This window comes from Typopeltis vanoorti, chromosome 20, assembly GCF_054136105.1.
Source record: "Typopeltis vanoorti isolate ZY-2024b chromosome 20, IOZ_Tvanoo_1.0, whole genome shotgun sequence".
NCBI lineage: Eukaryota > Metazoa > Arthropoda > Arachnida > Uropygi > Thelyphonidae > Typopeltis > Typopeltis vanoorti.
In genome coordinates, this window is record NC_143568.1 from 19941365 (window position 1) to 19966695 (window position 25331).

Consider the following 25331-nt stretch of genomic DNA (forward strand, 5'->3'; position numbering starts at 1 on the left):
ATGATAATAGAAATCAAGAAATTATAAATTTCACTCAGGGAAGAAAGCTGTAATTATTTATTTATTTTTGACATTTTAATAGCATATCAACACACTACAATGTTGTCATAAAAGCTTTACCTATTTTTAAATATATAAATAATCACCTACTTGATAAAGGTTTTGCCTTTTCATTATCCTTTTCAGATTCTTTTGTTTCTGGCTGCTCTGAAGACAATGAAGCATCACTGCTACTTTCAGATTCAAGGTCAACAGTAATTTTTTCTTTAGAATTATGAGAGGGAATATTATTTTTGTTTTGAGAATTGCCAAGAATATCCATTACACTACCACCAGTTATAAGTTCCCCAGCAGACTTCAAACTAAATCCAACAGAACTACATTCAGAATTAATACTGACTTTATGACTTGAATTAGGCTGGGAGGATGCTATGAGAAAGAAAAGATCTAGATGTAAAATACGCAAGAACAAACTGTTTTAAATTTCATGGCTAAAATGAAAGGTTTTACTAAATGTGAATTTTGTTAAAGCTAATATTTTTCTAAAATTATCCTAACATTGTTTACAATAACTACTAACAGACTAATATTAAAGACACATTAAATCAGACCATACATATGAATTAAGCTGAATTTTTTCAGATGGTCTTGAACATGTGAAGAATATTTAAAAAAAAAAAATCACACATGCACACAAAATCAGCTATTCTATTATTATATTTCGATTAATGCTAATAAAATAATTCTATTATATTATATTAGGCCACAGTTTGTTGACTGTGATTCAACTGAAATGTGGTTGGGGAGTCTTTCAGGATATATTAGAAACTAAATAATTACTGGGAATCCTATATTTAGTTTGTATATTTAAATTACTAAACTGTAATTATGCACAATGACATTAACGAGACATGAACCACAGGCCAGTTTGTTGGCTGTGATTCAAGTGAAAGGTGGTTGGGGAGTCTTCCAGGATATTAGAAACCAAATAATTGCTGGGAATCCTATATTTAGTTTGTTTCTCACTCCCTTACTCACATCCTCTTTATACAGTTTCCAGGGATGACCTCTGGTTCTCCCCTGATCTCCCACTATTTTCTGTACAACCTCTCCAGCATTGATCCTATAACAACCCCTTACTAACTAATAGGTCTCTATCATATCCCCCCCCCTCTTCCTCCTATCCACCAGACTCTACCAGTTGCATCTTCTCAATCTTTCCTCATACTCAACATTCCAGAGGTTAGAAACTACCTTAGTTAGTCGCCTCTGGACCCTTTCCAACATCTCTTCATCCTTCTGAAACCAGGTGACCGAGTATGGACACAATAGTCCATGTGTGGCCTAATCAAAGCCTTATACAATGGAACAAGAATCTCCTTTCAAACAATTCCTGACAATTTCCCATGCACTACTGACATTCTTTCCTTGTAGCTTCTTCTTAAGCCATGGCAATATTCCAAGCTGTCTCCTAAGTCTGTGGGTTAATAGCTTATAGTTGAACATAAATCTTTTCTTGACAAAAATTTTCCCATGTTTACCAGAACAAAACTGCATGGTCACTTTCCCTGATTGGAGGCAGAGTATCTACCTTGATTATGGATTCATCTTCTAATGCTAATACCAAATCCAGGACTGTCAAACCAATGACATCGTTTTTTCAAGTAATTATCCCGTAGCAAATATATAAATTCCAACTTGCCATGGCCATCCCTTTCCTTCTTCCAATCTATGTTCCCATAGTTAAAGTTCCCCACAATAATTGCTTAGCCTGCATTCACATCTTCCTGTGAATGACCCTGTTCTATAGCAGCAATCATCAGTACATTTTGTCCTATTGGCCTGTATTTCACACCACACAATCTCAAATAAAGCACTTTTCCCCAGACCTTTTGCTGGTTGAAGTTCCTCAGCTATCATCAATAATACTCCACCTGCTGTCCTATTCCATCTATCCTCAGTGAAAATACAAATACCCTTTACATTCTATATCTGTAACTATATCATTGTCTGTCAACCAGATCTCACCGATGCCTATAATTTTTGGCCACGTCAACCTTACCAGAAACTTCTCTCCCTTATGTCTGATACTCTGGCATTTGTATACATGCATTTCAATATCCATTTGGTCCTGCAAGGACATGGTGAAACTTCTGAAATGGCATTTGGCAGTGCATGATCATTTCCAGGAATGACTGAACCTGTGTTCAACTGCATTCCCCAATACTTTACTTGTTATTATCCCACTGGTAATTCTACCCTCTCATTGAGTAATGTGTAATTCTACCCTCACTAAAATCTAACTTCTAAACCATTCAAATTGCAGTTTTTCAGCCATATACAAGTCCTTTCCTCCATCAAATCCACTCTATACATCTACAAACTGCTGTGCACCATTTCTTCTGCACAATTAAATAGTAATGCTATAGTAATAGCATTACTATTCCATACAGTAACAGTAATAGCATTATTGTAATCTGTACGTTATGAGGGATGCGAGAAGATAGAAGGAAGAACAGCTAATTTTTTGTCCTTTTTTAGCTGTAACCATTGGATAGAAAGATTTGGCAAATAAAGGAGAATTCAGCTGTAAAGGAAAAACATTTTGATGACACCATATTGTTGGTGTGGGAGGGGTTGTAATATGTCTGCCTGTGTGAGTGGCTTTTCTGTAAACTGAGAAAGCAAGGGTGCCACTGAGTGGATGTGATTAAAGTATCTAGAAAAGGCAGGCTATTGTTATTTTCTTTTTCCATAATAAACTGGATTCTGGAGTGCTGGCTGTTGAGCAGGAGGAGGAAAGAGTAATATGTATGATCCATGTGGTTAAACAGAGAACACATCATCAATATATCTTAGCCAATGAGAATGGCACTATCAAGAGGGTGTTTTAGAAAATGCTCCATACAGAAACTGGCCAGAGAAGGGGTAATTGAGTTATTACTAATAAGGGAAGAACTCATGGGTATACCTTCTGTTTATATAAGGTGTCTTCCAAGAGAAGTAACCAGTATGGATGTCAAATAATAATAATAATAATATACCTTTTCCAGATATCAACAAAACTTAAATACAAACTCTATTTTATAATTCCAAGATTTCTCAACTATTTGTCTTAAAGTAAAAAGTCTGATCTTGACCACCTCTATTTGGCCTGAACCTTGCTTGATCTTCACCAAGCTTCCCTTCTACAATTTTTCTTAGCTGTTTCGCAAGTATACCTACTTAAATCTTACCAAGAACACTAGGTAGAGAAAATATTTCTATAATTCTCATATTCAGTTTTTTTTCCCTTCTTATTGATAGGTACTATGAAAGCTCTGCTTCAATCATCTTCTGACGTATGCTGTAAAACTTTTATACCTCCATAATTTAATATTCCTAGTCACATTTTATCTACTCTAGTTGCCTTTCCACATTTTAGGTTTTTGGTGGCTTTTCCTATTTCAAGTATGGATATGTATTCCTGACTGCATTCCTGTTGGAATTAAGATTAGATAACATACAATAGATTTCTACCACTGTGCTGATACTGTTTGTTTCATTTAGCAATCTTCAAAAGTAATTACTCTAGATATCTAGAATATCTTTAGTTTTCATGTCACCTTGATCTTCCTAATTTCTTTACAGTACCCTTTCCTCCATTTCTAAACTTCTTCAATAGCCTCCAGAATATTTTGCCACCCTCTTGATATTTATTTTCTATGTTCTTACCAAATTATTCCCATGACTTTTGTTCATCTAGTTTTACATAGTGCTTTGCTTTCTTACCTTATTCTCTATATTCTCTAAAAATACAAGTGGACTTACTTGCCAGAAACTTTCAATATGCTTTGTTCTTTTCCTTACTGCATCTTTAACTTCCTGAATCTACCATGGAGTTCTGATTTGTCTATTATTACAAACAACCTTCCTCATGCCTCTCTGACTGAATCAATAATGTATTCTTCAGGATTTGCCACTGGATCTCCAAGACTTTCTTCTTGTTTTCAAACTCTTTGAAAAACTGAAACTCTTTCAATTTTTCATGAATGATATTTGAGTCTGCAGTTCCCCTCTGAAAGCTGCTCAATTTTGATTTGTTTTAAAACTTTCTTACACACTCTTCTTTTCAATATGAAATTCAATTTTATTCTGCTCAAAACTATAAATATAAAGAAAGGGGGTCTGCCAAGGCGATGTGATCTCCCCCAATCTATTTACCAACACTTTAGAATACATTCTGAAAAAAAAAAAAGGACCTAAATGGAGGAATAAGCATAGATGGTGAAAAACTACAAATCCTTATGTTCCGATGATCTAGTACTGATATCCCACAACCCAAAAGACCTAGAAGAAATGGGTGAAAAAAATATACACAAACAGCAGTAAGATAGGCTTAGAAATAAATCTAGAAAAAACAAAATGGATCAAAAACATCTACACAAGTGACAGTAACCTACGTATTAATAACATCCCTATAGAACAAGTTGACTCCTACAATTACTTAGGACAAACAATAAAAATTAATAATGATTTATCTGAAGAACAAGCAAAAAGAAAAAAAAGCTGCATGGCCATCATTCAACAGACTAAAAGAAACACTTACTGATCCAAATCTTGACATCTCTGTGAAGGCAAAACTATTTAATATTCACCTTCTTCCATCACTCACATATGGATAGAAACATGAACATGACAAGAAAAGAAGAAGAGGCTCTCAGAATTTATAGTAGGATTTGTAAATCAGCAAAATGGAACATGTTAGAAACATGGAACTAAGAAAGAGATCAGGCATAAAAGATGTGGTAACTGCAGTATATGAAAGCAAGATGAGATGGGCAGGTCACATAGCCAGACTCAGGGATAACAGATGGACATATAGAATACTCAACTGGCAACCAAGAATAAAGAGAAAACAGGAAAACCACCTACAAGATGGGAAGATCCACTAGTGAAATCTATGGATATACATGGAAGAGAGGTTCAAGGTCGAGATCATTGGAGGCATCTCTGTGACCTGCACTCATGGAGAAATCCTGAGTGAAACACAGGTCCATCAAAGTAATAGTTTTAATGTAATCCAGTACTTGTGAAGAATTTTGCTGTTAGTAATTAGTAATTTTGCTATAGCTCTTTTTTAGGAAATGATTGGAATAAATGACACCTACTTCTTGTGGTGGATGGTGGAAAGAGTTTCTGTATATATTGTATATGTGTGCAGGCTTAAGATAAACAAAGAAGGAAAGACAAGACTACTGGAAAGAAGACGTGACAAATGTATCAAAAAAATAAAGCGTGTTATGGCTTTCAGTTGTGAATTGTATGCATTTGTGTTGTTTGTTCAGGTGGATGAGGAAAGTGACTAAGTCATGCAGTCATGTGGCCAGATAATGGAAACACTGTCAATGTACCCAAGCCAGACTTTGGGTTTTAAATTGAAGAAATGTCAAGCACATTGCTCAAAAGCTTTCACACCAGTAGAATAAGTTGATCAAATCATTGTCACTTTGGCAAACTGCTTGAATTGTAATGTAATTTCTCTCTCTCTCTCTCTGTGTGTGTGTGTGTTCCATATGATGGTCTTAATACAAAAGTCAAAATGTCAGGAAATTAATGAATACTGATCACTGTGTAACATCGAAAGAAAGGCATATCATATCCAGCAATACTTTGTCAATGTTTGAATTGTAACAGCAGTTAGAATGAAAGAGGTACAAGAAGATGGTCTAATGTTAAATCATGTGTGAGACAAAGTTGTACATTATCTTCACTGTCAATTGTAATCTATGTAGATCACATTTTGAAGGAAAGTAGTATTAAACCTGATATCAAAATTAGAGATATTAATCTCAGCTCTTTGTGTAGGTGATCTTATCCTTCTAAGTAAATCCCATACAAGTCTGTAGAATTTCCTGACCAAGATAAATAACTGCTGTAAAAATTTTGGTATGAAATTCAACAATAAAAAGACAAAGACAATGAAAATTAACAGAAACGTTGAAAACGTGAACTGTATTCTGAATGGTGAACCAATAGAATACAGTTCTATTGGTTCACCATTCAGTAAAACATTTCAGTTATTTAGGCACAATTTTTAGTGAAGATGGCAAATTAAATATGAAAATAGGCAAAAGAAATTTTCTTTTGCACAACTTCAAGCAAGAATCTCTGATATCTCGCCATCCGATTTACACTGCCTCTCAATAGCAAAACCGGTAAGGCAGGATATCAATCGAATAAATTTATATGAAATAAGAGACAAATTTGTCAAAATATTAAACTTTGTATACAAACCAATTTTATCTTATACATCTTTATTTGTAACTCAGCATCATTGGGAAGGATTTGAAATAAACGCTTGATCAAAGACTGGAGACTATCTTGATAAAGATTATTATTAAGAGACAGACCTCCAGGGAGTCAGGGATTCATCGAGCGAGACCACATACTACACACACCAGCTATCATACTTATTCTCGAATTCATTCATGCTGCTTGCACTCACAACATCCAATGGCAATCCATTCCAATCATGCATCACTCTATGACAGAAAAATCTAGCCCTTACTCCCTTCTTAGCAGCATTCATTCTCAGCTTCCAAGGATGTCCTCTTGTCCTTTCTGCACCCTCCATAAATTGAAAAATTCCATCAAATGAAATCCTGTATGACCCTTTCAGAGGTTGTAAGTCTCAATCATATCACCCCCTTTTTCTCCTGTTTGCAGTCTACAAATTCTCAATCTGTCTTCATAATCAGTATTCCATAATCCTGATATCATTTTTAACACACTCCTTTGCACACTCTCTCTCTCTCCAATATATCAGAATCACAACAGAAACCAGGAGACCAGTGCACAGACTAGTCCAAGTTAGGTCTTATCATGGCCTTGTAAAGAAGCAAAATGACATCCTTATCTTTACATGTGAATGTTCATTTCAGCATTTTGATTATCTTTCGAGTTGTATTTGCAATCTTTGCTACATGACCCCTGAACTTCCTATCTATTAACACTCCAAGATCCCTAGCCTCATCAGTGTCTTCTAGCATAATCCCACCAATATAATAATACACTGGATATCTAATCATGCTGAAGTGAATGACTTTATATTTACTGACATCCATTTCCCTACATCCCCAATTCCAGCCTATTCAAATCATCCTACAAGTACTGCATATCAGCGGCATTTCTGATTACCCTACATATTTTTGCATCATCAGGAAATAGCTGTAAGTCGCTTGTCAAATCCTTCCCAATATCATTAATGTACAGATTGAATAACACTGAACAAAGCACTGATCCTTGTGGTACACCATTGGTCACCTTAAATGAAAACACAAGGTGTCAATGGCAATATCATTAAAAATGAGAATATTACAAAAGAACTTGACATTGTTAGTACTGAGGAATGTTTTAGCAAAGTTAATCCTAGATGGCATGGTCACTTAAACAGAATGGGAGAGGAAACATTATTGAAACAAGTGTTCTTTGCCAGGATTATAGGAAAAAGCCAGAAGACCAAGAGATCTAAGTGGATTGATACGTTAAGAAGTGCCTTAGAAGATAGAAATATAAGTTCTGTTAATAATGGAATCTTGAAAGATATCAGATTAATTTGGAGGAAAATTGTTGATAGGAAGTTACCAATGATGTAACTTTTTCATGTGGTACCATCATATGATCCTGTACACCCCTTGAGGGTATATATCAGGAATTTGATGATGACTGTGATGTTATTCAAGGAACAGTTAATACTGTTTTTCCCCTCGCTACTACTATAACATTCCTGCTGTTATTTCTCGAAATATTCACATATCTACAAGCAGTGAATTGTCATTAATTTCTCAGGTATCATTTCTAAGCTTTTTTTAAAAAACATTACACACATCACTGTTGTATAATCATTTCTGATGTATAACAAAGTGAGCCCATAAATTAACAAATCAACAATCATGTGTAGCACATAATCTACTTAGAATCCAATCAGCTGATATTATGCTGACAATGGATTGTCATCAACAAATCTGGACTAATCATAGTTTACAAATGGATTAATAAAATTGCCCTTTTTTAACTATTCATTTGGTATTTAATATAAATGGCAAAAAAAATCCTCCTGTAATATTTTAAATAATTCCAGTTTTAGATCATTTTTCCCACTAATATAAATATGTTGGAATTTGTCCTTCTTTATGCATCTTTTTTTTTTAAAGTCAATTACTCTAGCCCAAGGGAAACATATACTCAAGTAACATACTTGTTATCTGACTTGTATGAAATATTCCCTCTTTTAGAAAAGAATGAGCATGAGGCTAGATTAATATTCACAGTGCAGAAAAAACACAATAGACATCAGTGATGCTCTCTTGGTCATTAGTGGTGAAAATATTGGCCCAATGGACCATACATTGTTCATTGTATTAGGAAAACATTCATAAGGAATAAAATGGACTTGACGAGTGTGTACAACCTCTAGACAACAGGTAGCCCACTGCTTAGACCGTTCACTATTTCTTTCAGCAATTTACTGAACTTAATACTGATAGAATTACATCACTTACCTTACAATATAAATGGTAAAAATTTACACTAACATGTTATCAGATGAATGTTAGCAGGGAAGAAAGTAGGCTTTAGTGCCAAATGTCACTGGAAGTTAAAAATCATCCTATAATAAAATGCAATTTATTTTTTCCTTTACCAAAATATTTTACTAGCTCCAAAGTGTTTGGGATGGTTCAAAATAACATTTAGAAACATGACAGTATATCTGAATGTTATTCTGAGTGATTTTCATGGATACTGACATTCAAGGTATTTGGCCACACATACCATATAAATTACAATCTCTACCATACAACAATTACTCTCATTACCTACTATGTTGCAAATCACATCACCAATGCTGAAAATACTAATATTCAAACCAACATACCTGTAATCACTGAAGACGTGGACATAGGAACTATAGTTGAACAGACACTCTGTTTAATGGATGCTGGCAGGCTAAATGAGAAGATTGCCAATTTCTATAAAGAAAGAAGAAGAAAAATATTTACATAAGTATCTAAAATCTTTTCTAAAGTTAACTCACATAAACAAGATTAACTACAGAAATTGAACAGCATGAACAGTCTGATGCCAGATACTAAAATACAAAACACATCATCAAATTCCTGACATGTATCCTCTAGGGATGTACAGGAAATGATAGTACCACATGAAAATTTACATCATTACTAACTTCCTATCTACAATTTTCCTCCAAATCAATCTGTTACCTGTCAAGACTCCAACACTATCAGATCTTATATTTCTGTCTTCTAAGGCACTTTTTACTGCATCAATCCACCTATATCTTAGTCGTTCTCTGAGACTTTTTCCTGCCAACCTGGCAAAGAACACTTGTTTTGCTAATCTTTCCTCTCCCATTCTGTGTAAGTGACCATACCACCTTAGATTAGCTCTGCTAATACATTCCTGGATGCTAACAATGTCAAGTTCTTTCCTACTATCCATGCTTTTATTATGATATTGCCATTGATGCCATCTGTCCACACCACTAATCTTTCTCAGGACTCTCATATCTGCGGTCTCTAGACCTTGGTCAAGTGTTTTACTTCTAACCGAGCTCTCAGATCCATAAGTTAAAATTGGTCTGAACACTGTCTTGTATACAGCTAATTTAGTGTTTTGACTAATTTCTCACTTATTCCACATAAATTTATTTAGTTGACTTCCTACAATACCAACTTTATTGATCCTGTTGTCTATTTCCATATTTAATTTACCATCTTCACTAAAAACCATGCCTAAGTAATGCATTGTGAATGGAGAACCTATAGAACAAGTAAAACATTTGTTCTATAGGTCTCCATTCACAATGCAGTTGTTATTTTCAGTGGTTCTGCCTATTTTCATTGTCTTTGTCTTGTTATTGCTGACCTTCATACCAAATCTATTACAACAGTTATTCAATTTAGTCAGGAAATCTTGTGGACTTGCTGTATTCATTTAGAAGTATAACATGATCTGCATAAAGTAAAGAGCTGAGATCAACCTCTCCAGTTTTGATATTCGGTTTAATACCACTTTCCTTCATAATGTGATCCATATAGATAATAAATAACAGAGAGAATAATGTACATCCTTGTCTGACACCAGATTTAACATAAAACCATCTTCCACTACTTCCTTCAATTCTAACTGGTGATTTACAACTCAAATAAAGACTAAGTATTGCTTGATATAATGCTCCACTGCTACCATACAACTGTAACGTTTTGAATAGCTTTTCTCTTGGCACCTTGTCATATGCCTTTTACAGATCTACAAAACTTAATACAGATCTTTGTTATTTTACCATGATTTCTCAAATATTTGTTGTAATGTGAAAATTTGATCCTGTCAGCCTCTATTTGGCCTGAATCCAGCTTGTTCTTCACCAAGCTTCCCTTCCACAATCCTTCTCAACCATTTTTCAAGTATACTTGCATAAACCTTACCAGGAACATTCAGTAGGGAAATACCTCTGTAATTCTGACATTCAGTTTTATTTCCCTTTTTATATACGGATACTATGAGAGCTCTACTCCAATCATCGGGAATTCGTCCCTCTATCCAGGCCTTCTGAACAATGCTGTGCAGCTACTGTAAGACTTTTATACCTCCTTACTTGAACATTTCTGATTGAATGTTTCCACATTTCAGGCTTTTTCTACTTCAAGTATGGATATGTATTCCTGACTGCATGTCTGTTGATTGTTTTTTACTACTGGGCTATTATCACTGCTTGTTTCATTTAGCAATTTTTTGAAGTAATTATCCATACATCAAGGATATCTTTTTCATTAATTTTCATGTTACCTTTATCATTTCTAATTCCTTTTACGGCACTTTCTTCCATTTCTGAGCTTTTTCAACAGCCACCAGAATATTTTGCCACCTTCTTGATATTTATTTTCTATGTTCTTGCCAAAGTCGTCCCATGACTTTTGTTTAGCTAGATTTACACAGTGTTTAGGTTATTTACATTTGTCTCTGTATTCTCTAAGAGCACAAGCTGCCTTATTTGTCACGAACTTTTGATATGCTTTCTTCTTTTCCTTCACTGCCTCTTTAATTTCCTGTGTCACCATGGGGTTCTCATTTTTCTATCCTTGCAGACAACCTCAGTATTTGCCTCTCTGGCTGAATCAATCAATGTTTTCTTCAGGATTTGCCACTGACTCTCCAATTTTTGGTTTCTGTTCTCAACTCAAACTCTTTCATTTTTTTTTTTTGAATAATGTCTGTGTATTTTAGTCTACAGTTTATATCTGGGAGCTGTTCAACTTTTATTCGCTTTAAAACTTTCTTCAATGTTCTTTTTTTGGTATGAAATTCAATTTTATTCTGCTCAAGACTAAATGGTGATCACTTCCAATTTCAAATCCTCTGCACACTTCAGTGTCCTGCACCAGTGGGAAAACATCACTATCAACAATAACATAGTCAACTTTGCTTATTCTTTGCCTCTTCTCTCCATGCAAATTTGTGCACATTTTTATGTTGGAACATGGTGTTAGTAATAACCAGTGGATGTCCTTAAGCAGAAATTCAACAGGCATTTGCCATTATTATTAGCTTTGCTCTTTTCTCCAAATTTTCCCAAAATAGTTTTGTATGTTTGACAATCATTTCCTACTCTGCTATTTAGATCCCCAACAAGGACCACTTTTTCTTTTTCATTGTGTCACTTGCTTTCTCTCAAGCCTCAAAAAAATTCTTCTACTTCTATGCATAATTTACCTTTCTTACATTTTCCTCTGTGTTCTCTAAGAACACATGCTGATTTGCAGGTATATGATATCTTTTCCAGAACTGCATCTTTTAATTTCTTGAGTCTAACACAAAGTTAAGATTTTCATGCTTTCTTTATGAATCATTAAATATTTTCTTCAGATTTTACCAGTGAGCCTCCTAGACTTGGTTCTTGTTTTCAAATGCTTTCATTTTTTCAATAATATTTATATATTTGAATCCATAGTTCACATCTAGAAACTGCTTGATTCATTTTAAAACATATGTAGATTTTTTTCTTTTTGTGCAATAACTTATGGCTAATTTTAGGTGAATTAAGTTACATGATAAAAAATCAAATAAAATGAGACAATGGGGGGGGGGGAATAAAATGATAGATAAAAGTGAAAGCATGAGTATAAAAACCATCTGATGTTTAATGTGATAACGTGATAAATAATAATGTGAAAAACCTACTTGAGTCTCATTCCTAGATGTAGGTAAAGAAGAAGGTGAAGCACATTCTACAGGAGCAGAAAATGTAAATTTGCTTTCAGCAGGTAGACAAGCAGCCTCACTATTATTTTTCTTACTTTCATGAGCAGAAAAGTTAAATTTTGGCAAAGTTATAACTGGAACAGGAATATTTGGCAATTCTACTTTTTCAGCTACCTAGAGAGAAAGTAAATGCAAGGCAATGGTTAATGCAATTTATGACAATGAAACAATCTACATTACACTGAAGTCACTCTGCTGCTTTTCATTTTTCAGAGAGAGAGAGAGAGAGAAATTAATGCACATTCTGAAATAGCAGCTTTGAAAATGTATTCAACAATTCTGTAAAATAGCAAGCACTATACCATTTAACAGTATTATTGGTGAAGCAAAAATAATTTGGATCCTATGTAAAATTATTTTACTTTAGTTCTAATGATCATTATAACTTATAAATGTCATTTTTTAAAATTAATCCAGCTCAAGGAAATAATATGCACAAAAAAAGTTCTGTTCATCATTCTATATGGAGGAATTTATTATTGCTTGAACAGTTAGAACACTGTTTTTCAGCAATTTAAAATAAGTAGCACAACTTGATATTAAAATATTCTCTTGGAAACAAGCTAAAACCTAAATTAGATGGCATACTATTTTATATATATGGCAATCTCTTAGATAGAATTGACAATTGCATTCATACTGACTAGCATAGTACTTTTTATAACAAATTAAGATTTTTTTGAAACTAATATACAAATGATGCTTTTTTTTTTTTTAATCAGTATAATCCTAAAATAATGAAAAAATATGCAAGTTACCTCATTCTGTTCATCATTCTGCTTGGAGGAATGCCGAATAGACTGATGAACACGCGTCCGAATTTTACCTCCTGCTTTAGATGAAATTTCACTAGTTTAAGAAAGAAGAAAACACAGTCTTAATAAAAATGGCTAGCAAACAAAATATGCATTCAAAGCATCTTTTGATCTTTACTCTGTGTGTGTGAGAGAGAGAGAGAGAGATAGTATTTAGATTACTCACCATACTAATTATATTAGCACCATGGGTAGGCTAAGGGTTACACAATCTGGAAACCCTGGTCTAGAAGATAGACAAAAAAAAATTTTTTTTCCCACTAGCAGGATAGTGGTCTCGTGGCTGGACAACAAAAATCATCATTAGCCTAAAGATATTCACAAACATCCATGTCCATGGTGGAATGCTGACCCAATGATTAGGGAGGCAAAAACTATCTGTTGAGTCAACCAGCTACTCCCAACATAACAATCTATGAAGAAATCCCACATACATGAACATTCATGCTTTCTTTTTGGTATTGTTAAAATACTGAGAAATATAAAAATTTAATTTCTCATCTAGTAGACTATAACTACCTAACACACACAAAATCTTACAAAATCCAGAGCACAGTAAAAATATGAGTATAAACTATTTTGCTTTTTTTTGTATATGAGAAATATTATGAGATGCTTAAGGGTCAAAGCCCCGCTGTATAAGTGAGAAGCGACTTCCACAGTCTTTAAAGGAATGCAGAGAACTGACCAGGGTTTCTAACCTAATGTTCAATCCTCGCTTTCTCGTGGTGCACCCTGTTAGATATCTACCTGGCTGCTGAACAAATGAGAAAGATGAGCTGGCAATTTGGGATTTAGCTGACCAAATTGTATTCTTATTAGCTTAAACCACAAATAATGCGATGTTACAAAATGACAGAATTTCATGCTGGATGGGACATTGCCCAATTAAACAAGGCTCATGTTGTTTTTGCCAGGATGCCAGGGCCAACAGCAAAAAGTCAGCTACTGGAACAAATACCTGAAATACACTCCAACTCAACATCACCAGAGTTCAAGATCAGTACTATCAACATAAGAAGCCTGAATGGCAAAGAAATGAAGCTGGCTCATGAAAAGAATAAGTACAAGATGAACAAAAATAGGGGTGACCGGGGAAAAAAAAAAAAAAAAACTGGTGAGATCTTTCTAAACAATAAATACAATTATATTCAGGCAATGACAAGCAAGGAAAAGGAGTAGACGAGTAGACATAGTATTCAACATAAGGAAAAGGAGTAGACATAGTATACAAAGCTAATCTTCTTGAATGGCAGGCAATATCAAGTATAGTGTGGGCAAATATCAGAATGGGGAACTGGACAACCCACAGAAGGTTCTACTAAGGTAGAAGTGGGAGAATTTTTTGAGGCTTTAGAGAAAACAACTGACAACGAAAAAGGAAAAGTTGGTCCTTGTGGGATCTAAATAGCAGAGTAGGAAATGATTGTCATACATACAGAAATATTTTGGGAAAATTTGAGAAAAGAGCAAAGCTAATAATAATGGCAAATACCTGTTGGATTTCTGCTCAGGAAATGGACTGGTTATTACTAACACCATGTTCCAACATAAAAATGTACATAACACATGGAGAGAAGAGGCAAGTAATAAGAAAAGTCTCATTGACTATGTTATGGTTGATAGTGATGTTTTCTCACTGATGCAGGACACTAGAGTGTATAGCAGATTTGAAATTGGAACTGATTGCCATTTAGTCCCTAGCAGTATAAAATTGAATTTCATATTGAAAAGAATAACATGTAAGAAAGTTTTAAAGCGAATAAAAGTTGAGCAAGCTCTCAGACGTGAACAGTAGACTAAAATACATAAATATTATTCAAGAAAAAATAAAAAAGTTTGAGAACAGGAACCTAACCTTGCAGAGTAGGTGGCAAGCCCTGAAGAAAACACTGTGATTCAGCTAGAGAGGCATGTACTAAGGCTGTCTGCAAGGATAGAAAAATCAGAACTCCATGGTGGACACACTGGAAGTTAAAGAGGCAGTGAAGGAAAAATGTCCAATGAAAAGAAGAAAGCATATCAGAAGTTCCTGGCAAATAAGGCAGCTTGTGCTCTTAGAGAATACAGAGACAAATGTTCTAAACACTGTGTAAAACTAGCTAAACAAAAGTCATGAGAAAACTTTGGCAAGAACATAGAAAATAAATATCATGAAGGTGGCAAAATATTCTGGAAGCTGTTGAAAAAGTTCATAAATGGAGAAAAAAGTGCTGTAAAGGAATTAGAGATGATAAAGGAGACATGAAAACTGGAAGGAAAAAATATATTTGATGTATGAAGTAATTACTTTGAAAAACTGCTAAATGAAACAAGAAGTGAGTGATAAAAAACATTCAACAGGCAATCAGGAATACATATCCAATATACTTGAAGTAGACAAAACCATCAAAAGCCTGAAATATGGAAAGGCAGCAGGGAGTAGATGATATTTGACCAGAAATGCTCAAGTGTATAAAAGTCTTGCAGTGGTTGCACTGCATAGTTCAGAAGGCCTAGACAGAAGGACAAATTCCAGATGATTGCAGTAGAGCTCTCATAGTACCCATATATAAAAAGGGAAATAAAACAATGTGAGAATTACAGAAGTATTTCCCTACTGAGTATCTCTGGTAAGATTTATGCAAGTATACTTGAGAAGGATTGTGGAAGAGAAGCTTGGTGAAGAACAAGCTGGATTCAAGCTAAATAGAGGCTGTCAGGATCAGATTCTCAACTTTACGACAAATAGTTGAGAAATCGTGGGAACATAACAAAGATCTGTATTTAAGTTTTGTAGAGCTGCAAAAGGCACTGTCACAATATGACAATGTGGCAAGAGAAAAGTTATTCAAAACGCTATAGTTATATGGTGCCAATGGGGCATTATACTAAGCAATACTTAGTCTTCATTTGAGTTGTAAGTCAGCAGACAGAATGCTCATAGAATGCATTAAACCATCGTCTTGAAGTACAAGATGGTTTGATGTTAAGTCTGGTGTCAGACAAGGATGTATATTACCCCCTCTGTTATTCAAATTCTGATATCAAAGTTGGGGGTGTTAATCTCAGCTCTTTACTGTATGCAGATGATGTACTTTTAAACAAATCCATACAAGTCTGCAGGATTCCCTGACAAAATTGAATAACTTTTGTAATAAGTTTGATATCAAAATCAGCAATAACGAGACAAATACAATGAAAATAGCCAGAAACATTGAAAATATCAAATGTGTCATGAATGGAGAACCTTACATTAAACTTACACTAATTTTAACTTATGAATCTGAGAGCTGGATTATAAATAACACACTTGACCAAAGACTAGAGACCACAGATATGAGAATCTTGAGAAAGATTAGGGACATGAACAGATGGTATCAATGGTAATATCATTTTAAAAACGAGGATATTAGGAAAGAACTTCACATTGTTAGCAGTTATTATTCCAATATCATACTGGCAAGGACAGAAATGTCAAACTATTCACTAGACATGGGTAAAGCTAGAGGTAGCTCTAACCCTAAAAGAGAGTTTGATGTAGCATTAGCTCCTTATGCTAATGGAGGTAATCCTTTGACAGTTCTACAAGGATTTATTGAAGATGTGCCTTGTGAAATCTTACTTGACGCAGGTACACATATCTCACTCATTTCTTATAATTTGTTTAACAAAATTAAATCTCTAATTCCAAATGATTTTTCAGTTTTAAGCTATCCAATTAAATTAAAGGGAATATTTGAATCAGAAATTTCAGCTGATAAGCAAATAAATGTTTTTATTTCAATTCCTTGTTTTCCATTGAAAGTTTGTTATCCATTAATAGTTCTTCCAGAATCATCAAATCCAAATGTACAAGTAATATTTGGAATTGATTTTCTGATACGTCATGGTTTTGTATGTAATTTTGTTGATAATACAGTGTCACTGTGTGGACTAAAATGCTGTTTAGACAGGAAATCAGGTGACAAAGGAAAATTAGAGCAGTCTCCTGAAGTTTTTCAAGACACTAATGATAATGATCTAGTGTTCAATATTGAGACTCTAAAGAATAAGGAACCTAGTTCAGAAATTTGGGAAAAGGATAAGATTGTCCAAGCTCAGAAAGATGATCCTGCACTTAAAACTATTTATGAAGCAGTATTGAAGGGTGAAACTCAGCTAGATATATTTTTGAACCTGGGAAACTTATATTTTGATAAAGATGGGTTACTCTTATCTAGACAAATGGAAGATAGAAGGTTGAAAGTGAAAATATTGGCACCAACTAAAATGATTCCTTGGATTATGTACACTTTCCATGATTCAAACTTGGCAAGACATCAAGGATTGTCTAGAACTTGGGAAAGAATAAAGGATTGTTACATTGTGCACAATGTAACAATGTAACTTTGTGCACAATTAAAAAATTTGAATGTGTACCCACTTTCTACTCAAAATCTTCAGTTATACACACTGCCACAAGCTGATTCATCTGAATTTGTGAATCTGTGGTTGTAATATTTTTTCCATCTATCTGCAAACCACTTCAGCAGTTTCTTTTCAACAGCAGTAAAAACTTCTTCCCTTAGCTTATCCACTTCTACAGATCTATCTGCATGCATGTGTAGAGGCTTAAGTGCTGTAAGGACATCATGTTGGAGGCTTAATGGATTGTATACAGCACTCAGAAAGGATTAAAACAGAATTTAACTCTTCCTATATTTTGTCTCAGTCAATGAGACATCTTCAGGGATTACAAAAAAACTAATGTAACATATATACAAATAACAAACAATACTAAGCCCAACCACATGGGTGACACTAAAGTCCTATCTAGGTGGAGTGCCCTCTAAGGGCGGTTGTAGGTGGCCTGGAATGTAAAGTGGGACCTCTGGTGATAAGCATTTCCCAAATCTTAGGAAGCTTAATGCAACCATATTTGTTAAGATTTGGTTGATTCCTGAGCTGCTGCTGATTCTAAGAATAGTCTCTCTTTTTTGAATTTGCTGTGATGGAGCATGGTGGTTTTTTTTCCATGAGATCCTGTGGGTTGTATCGAAGACATGGTCAGCCAGACCTGACTGACCATAATCGTGGTAGTAGATGGATCACTTATGTTCCTCCAGGCAGATAGTAGCTGATCTGCCTGTCTGTCCAAAGTATGCCAGTTTACAGGAATATGGTACTTTATAGACTCCAGGCACTGGAGTGGAGAGAGTAGGGAGCTGATCTTTTGTAGAGCGGATAAGGGTAGCAAGTTCGCGGTGGGGCTTAAATGCTGTGTAGGTTGTACTTTTTTAAAATCCTGGCTATTTTTTTGGATGTGCCACGGATGTAGGGTATGGTGACGGCATTTTTAATATATGCAGGTATCCATGTCTCAGATGCAACCCACAGAATCTCATGGAAAAAAAACACCATGCTCCACACCACAGCAGAGAGACTATTCTTAGAATCAGCAGCAGCTCAGGAATCAACTGAATCTTAACAAATATGGTTGCATTAAGCTTCCTAAGATTTGGGAAATGCTTATTACCAGAGTTCACACTTTACATTACAGGCCACCTACAACCGCCTTTAGAGGTCGCTCCACCTAGATAGGACTTTAGTGTCACCCACGTGGTTGGGCTTAGTATCGTTTGTTATTTGTATATATGTTACATTAGTTTTTTTTTGTAATCCCTGAAGATGTCTCATTGACTGAGACGAAATATAGGAAGAATTAAATTCTGTTTTAATTCTTTCTGAGTGTTGTATATAATCCATTAAGCCACCAACATGATCTATCTGCATGCTTTACCAAGGCCTTAGTAATGGTAGTGCTTTTTACAGATGAATATCTATTCAGACTCTCCACAAGTGCAACTTCTTGGCATTGTATCATGCCACAGAATGTTTAAGTGCACCTCTTTTATAATGCATGAACCAGACAAAAAAACTGAAAATTTTGTTCTTTCTGACTAATGGAAACAAAATCAAAATGCCTAAATATGCAAAAAGGTCAAAAATGGGTTAACATGAAAGACTGGAAGCATATTTCTGTTAATTATTTATTTTACTGCAAGATGAAATGTCATGGATTCAATGGTCTGCTCAAATCTTAATTATGCATTATCAAATTTGACTCATTTCAAACGAGAGGAGGGAAATGGTGTGCCTTAAAAAAAATGCTCTCCTGCAGATGACAAAGTTTTTTTGAATGTATTTCTAGAAAAATTGCATTGAGAATGTCATGCTAAATGGTATAGCATTAAGTGGATGCATGCTGTATACACTTCCAAAAAAGAGATATTACAAAACATGCTGGCCATTCTGCAATGAAATTTACTACTCTCATCATATAAAAATGATCACAAGAATTCTTCACATGTAGACTTATACTAATGTTTGTTTATGCTAAGGTGAAGTATAGATGAAGCTAAGCATGCGGGATGCACACACAGACACACATTAACAAAAGACATGTTTGGCACTTGTAATCCTATAAGTGTCAAACAAGTCTTTTGTTAATGGTAGCAGATCTGATACCACTTTGAAGCTATAGTTACACAATTAGTCAACTTTTTTTCTCAAGTCTGGTAATTTTGCCTGGCAAGTTAACTTTGAATACAAATAAAAATTTACTTAAGGTTATTAGTTTGGGAAGGTGAATAACCTCTTGGTAAACAAAAATAAGGTGGTAAACAGTAACAAAAGTTTTGGATGCCTGATGAGGATAGAGTGGATTTCTGATATTTCTTCTGAAATGTGTGAGGAATTTAACTGTCATGTAACTTACCATATTACAAAACTTCAAGCAGACTAAATGAGAAACATTAAAATGGGTTAACTGAACTATAAAACTTATTTCTGAGTACAGTCCCATAGAACATTATATTAAGAAAGGGCTGGAGGAATTTTGAGCAATTAGAGAAAGCAGTCACAGAAGTTGTTCCTTGTGGTGAACTATGAAATGAATACCATCAGATGAAGAGAAATGTTTTGGGAATATTTGGAGAAAAAAGCAGACCTAATAATAATTGTAATGACCTGGTGGATTCCTGTTTAGGACAATGATTAGTCATCAATAACACTATGTTTCAACATAAAGTTATGAAGAAATTCACATGAAGAGCAGACACAAGAAATTAGACAAATTTCATTGACCATGTATAGCGATATCTTCACACTGGTACACAGAATAAGGAATTGCCCCATCGATCGTGGAGCAACTTTTGGCCGATCTCGTTTATTCCTCCTTACTTACAAATTTAATTAAAACTGAAAACATTATATTTAATTTATCATTATTTTGTATTATTTTTTAATTCTCTTTAAGTGTATTGCTATTGTTTATTTATTTTTCGTTAAAATTGTCAAATCAGTAATTTTCTTATAAGTCTGGGTAAATTAATTAATTTGGATCAGTGTAAGTCAAACAGCAAGCCGAGTGAATACGATTATAAGCAAAGCACATCATATGCATTTCGTTTATAATCATGTTTACTCATAACTACATCACATGCTTCCCACTACCCACTGTTAGAATTTCAGTTGCTCTAAATTTATCGTTGGATTTGCCATTATTCATCATCATCATCATCAAATTCCTGCTATGTACCCTCAAGGGGTGTACAGGATATGACAGTACTACATGAAAAAATTACATCATTACTAACTTCCTATCTACAATTTTCCTCCAAATCAGTCTGTTACTTGTCAAGACTCCAACATTATCAGATCTTATATTTCTATCGTCTAAGGCACTTTGTACCGTATCAATCCACCTATATCTTGGTCTTCCTCTGAGTCGTTTTCCTGCCAACCTGGCAGAGAACACTTGTTTTGCTAATCTTTCCTCTCCCATTCTATTTAAGTGACCATATCATCTGAGATTAGCTCTGCTAACGCATTCCTGGATGCTGACATTGTCAAGTTCTTTCCTAATATCCTCATTTTTCATATGATATTGCCATTGATGCCATCTGTTCACGCCTCTAATCTTTCTCAGGACTCTCATATCTGCGGTCTCTAGTCTTTGGTCAAGTGTTTTACTTCTGACCCAGCTCTCAGATCCATAAGTTAAAATTGGTTTGAACACAGTCTTGTATACAGCTAATTTAGTGTTCCGACTAATTTCTTTCTTATTCCATATGAATTTATTCAATTGACTTCCCACGATACCAGCTTTGCTGATTCTGTTGTCTATTTCTATATTTAGTTTACCATCTTCAGTAAAAATTGTGCCTAAGTAGCTGAAATGTTTTACTTGTTCCACAGGTTCTCCATTCACAACACAGTTGACATTTTCAATGATTCTGCCTATTTTCATTGTCTTTGTCTTTTTATTGCTGACCTTCATACCATATCTATTACAACAGCTATTCAATTTAGTCAGAGAATCTTGCAGACTTGTAGCGGATTTATTTAGAAGTATAACATCATCCGCATAAAGCAAAGAGCTCACATTAACATCTCCAATTTTGATATCAGGTTTAATACCACATTCCTTCATAATGTGATCCATATAGATAATGAATAACAGAGGGGATAATGTACATCCTTGTCTCACACCAGATTTAACATTAAACCATCTTCCTGTACTTCCTTCAATTCTAACTGCTGACTCACAACTCAAATAAAGACTAAGTATTGCTTGATATAATTCCCCATTGACACCATATAACTGCAGCATATTGAATAGCTTCTCTCTTGGCACCTTGTCATATGCCTTTTCCAAATCGACAAAACTTAAATACAGATCTTTGTTATATTCCCATGCTTTCTCGACTATTTGTCGTAAAGTGAAGATCTGATCCTGACAGCCTCTATTTGGCCTGAATCCAGCTTGTTCTTCACCAAGCTTTTCTTCCACAATTCTTCTCAACCGTTTCTCAAGTATACTTGTATAGATCTTGCCAGGAACACTCAGTAGGGAAATACCTCTGTAATTCTCACATTCAGTTTTATTTCCCTTTTTATATATGGGTACTATGAGAGCTCTACTCCAATCATCGGGAATTCGTCCCTCTGTCCAGGCTTTCTGAACTATGCAGTGCAGCCACTGTAAGACTCTTATACCACCATACTTCAGCATTTCTGGTCGAATATCATCTACTCCTGCTGCCTTTCCACATTTCAAGCCTTTGATGGCTTTTTCTACTTCAAGTATGGATATGTATTCCTGACTACATGCCTGGTCAGTGTTTTTTTATCACTGTGCTGTCATCACTGCTTGTTTCATTTAGCAGTTTTTCAAAGTAATTACTCCATACTTCAAGGATATCTTTTTCTCCTGTTTTCATTTACCTTTATCATCTCTAATTCCTTTTACAGCACTCTTTCCTCCATTCCTAAGCTTCTTCAACAACCTCCAGAATATTTTGCCACCTTCTTGATATTTATTTTCTATATTCTTGCCAAAGTCCTCCCATGACTTTTGTTTAGCTAGTTTTACACACAGTTTAGCTTTCTTACATTTGTCTCTGTACTCTGTAAGAGTAAAAGCTGACTTATTTGCCAGGAACTTTTGATATGCTTTCTACTTTTCCTTCACTGCCTCTTTAACTTCCTGTGTCCACCAGGGAGTTCTGATTTTTTTTATCCTTGCACACAACCTCACCACATGCCTCTCTGGCAGAATCAATCAATGTTTCCTTCAGAGTTTGCCACTGAATCTCCAAGGTTTGATTCCTGTTCTCAAACTCTTTCATTTTCTTTTCAATAATATTTCTGTATTTTAGTCTACAGTTCACATCTGAGAGCTGCTCAACTTTTATTCGCTTTAAAACTTTCTTACATGTTATTCTTTTCAATATGAAATTCAATTTTATCCTGCTCAAGACTAAATAGTGATCACTTCCAATTTCAAATCCTCTGTACACTCTGGTGTCCTGCACCAGGGAGAAAACATCACTATCAACAATAACATAGTCAATGAGACTTTTCTTATTCCTAGCCTCTTCTCTCCATGTGAATTTGTGCACATTTTTATGTTGGAACATGGTGTTAGTAATAACCAGTCCATGTCCTGAGCAGAAATCCAACAGATATTTGCCATTATTATTAGCTTTGCTCTTTTCTCCAAAATTTTCCCAAAATATTTTTGTATGTCTCACAATCATTTCCTACTCTGCTATTTAGATCCCCAACAAGGACCAACTTTTCCTTTTTCATTGTGTCAGTTGCTTTTTCTAAAGCCTCAAAAAATTCCTCCACTTCTACCTTAGTAGAACCTTCTGTGGGACCATAGGCACAAATAAGTCTCATTGTCCAGTTCCCCATTCTCATATTTGCCCACATTACTCTACTTGAGACTGACTGCCATTCAAGAAGATTAGCCTCGTATTTTGTGGTGAATACTATGGCTACTCCTTCTTTTCCTTGATTGTCATTGCCTGAATATAACATTTTGTATTTATTGCTCAGAAAGATCTCACCAGTTTTGGTCTTTTTTGTTTCAGTCACCCCTATTATGTCGATCTGGTACTTATCTAATTCCTCAGCTAGCTCCATTTCTTTGCCATTCAGGCTTCTTACGTTGATAGTACCGATCTTTAACTCTGGTGATGTTGAGTTGGGGTTTGTTTTCAGATTTGTTCCAGTAGCTGACTTTTCGCTGTTCGCCCTGGTTCCCTGGCGAAAACAACGGGGGCCTTGTTTAACCGGGCGATGCCCCAGCCGGCATGAAATTTTGTCATGTTGTACCATCATTTTTTATTTTGGTTTAACCAATAAGAATACAATTTGGTCGGCTAAATCCCAAATTGCCAGCCCATCCTCGTTCGTTCAGTATCAAAGTAGATACCCAACAGGGTGCACCACGAGAAGGTGAGGATTGGACATTAGGTCAGAAGCCCTGGTCGGTTCTCCGCATTCCTTTAAAGGCTATGTGGAGGTCTCCTCTCAGTTATACAGCTTTGACCCTTAAGCACCCCTTTGCCATTATTTTGTTCGCTAATTGATAAGTTATAAACATTTTTTATTTTAATAAAATATTTAAGTTTTTTTTTTAAATTTGAGGATAATCATGAGTGTATCAAAGAAATCGAAGACGTACCATTTTCACAAAGAATGGGAAATGGATTATTTCTTTACAATGGTAAATGGAAAGTGTTGTTGTTTGATTTCTAATTCATCTGTAGCAATTCCAAAAAAAAAAAGGTAATATTGAGAGACATTTTCGATCGCTACATGCAAAATATGATGAAGATTTTCCCAAAAATTCCAAAATATGTGAATCAAAAATTATAAATTTAAAGGCAGGACTTTCTGGACAACAAAATATGATTTCGAAAGTAATAAATAAACCAATATCAGCCACTATTGCATCTTTGAAAGTATGTCATTTATTAGCAAAAGCAAAAAAGCCTTTTACTGATGGAGAGTTAATAAAAGAATCGTTTCTTGCAGCAGCAGAATCTTTATTTTCTGATTTTAAAAATAAAAATGAAATCATTTCGAATATTGAAGATTTACAACTTTCCAGAACAACGGTTATGACAAGAGTTGAAATTTTAAATGCTAATCTGAATACTCAGTTAATGTCAGATATTCACCAGTGTGTTGCGTTTTCATTACAATTTGATGAATCAAACGACTTCACTGATACTGCTCAGTTAATGGTATTTATTCGCATGGTATTTCAAGATTATTCAAGTAAAGAAGAACGTTTGAAAATTGTACCATTATTGGGAAGGACTAGGGGAGAAGACATTTTTTCAGCATTTGATGAATTTGTGAAACAACACAAACTTCCGCTTTTTAAACTCGTGTCTATTACTACTGATGGTTCTCCTGCAATGATAGGTAATAAATCAGGCTTCATTTCATTATGTAAAAACGATGACAAATATCCAGATATTTTAACGTACCACTGTATTATCCTTATCCACCAACAAGTACTGTGTAGTAAAAGATTAAACACAAAATATGTTTTGGATATTATATTTAAAATTGTAAATTCCTGCAAAGGCAGTTATTTAAATTACAGGCAGATGATGATAGGGAACTTCTGTTGTACAATAATGTTCGCTGGCTCAGCAGAACATTATTGTTCTGCTGAGCCAGCGAAGAAATGATGAAAAAGGAGATATTTATCCACAATTGAGTGATAACAGATAGTTGTTACACTTATCATTTTTAGTAGATTTCTGTACAAAATTAAGCAATTTAAAGTTAGAGTTACAAGGTAGAGATAAAAATTTAATTGACATGTTAAGTTCAATAAAAAGTTTCCAACAATACTTACTTTTA

General features: G+C 34.7%; 1 protein-coding gene across 1 annotated transcript in view; it reads right to left on the reverse strand.

Moving 5' to 3' along the window:
• Window positions 1–25331, reverse strand: part of LOC150095268 (uncharacterized) — a 302954-nt gene that overhangs the window by 102703 nt on the left and 174920 nt on the right. Inside the window, exons 11-14 of the mRNA XM_090410345.1 lie at window positions 13080–13170; window positions 12241–12435; window positions 8918–9011; window positions 151–429 (exon numbers count right to left, since the gene is read on the reverse strand). Of these exons, the coding sequence (XP_090266471.1) occupies window positions 151–429; window positions 8918–9011; window positions 12241–12435; window positions 13080–13170 (659 nt within the window). The remainder of the gene's footprint in view (window positions 1–150; window positions 430–8917; window positions 9012–12240; window positions 12436–13079; window positions 13171–25331) is intronic.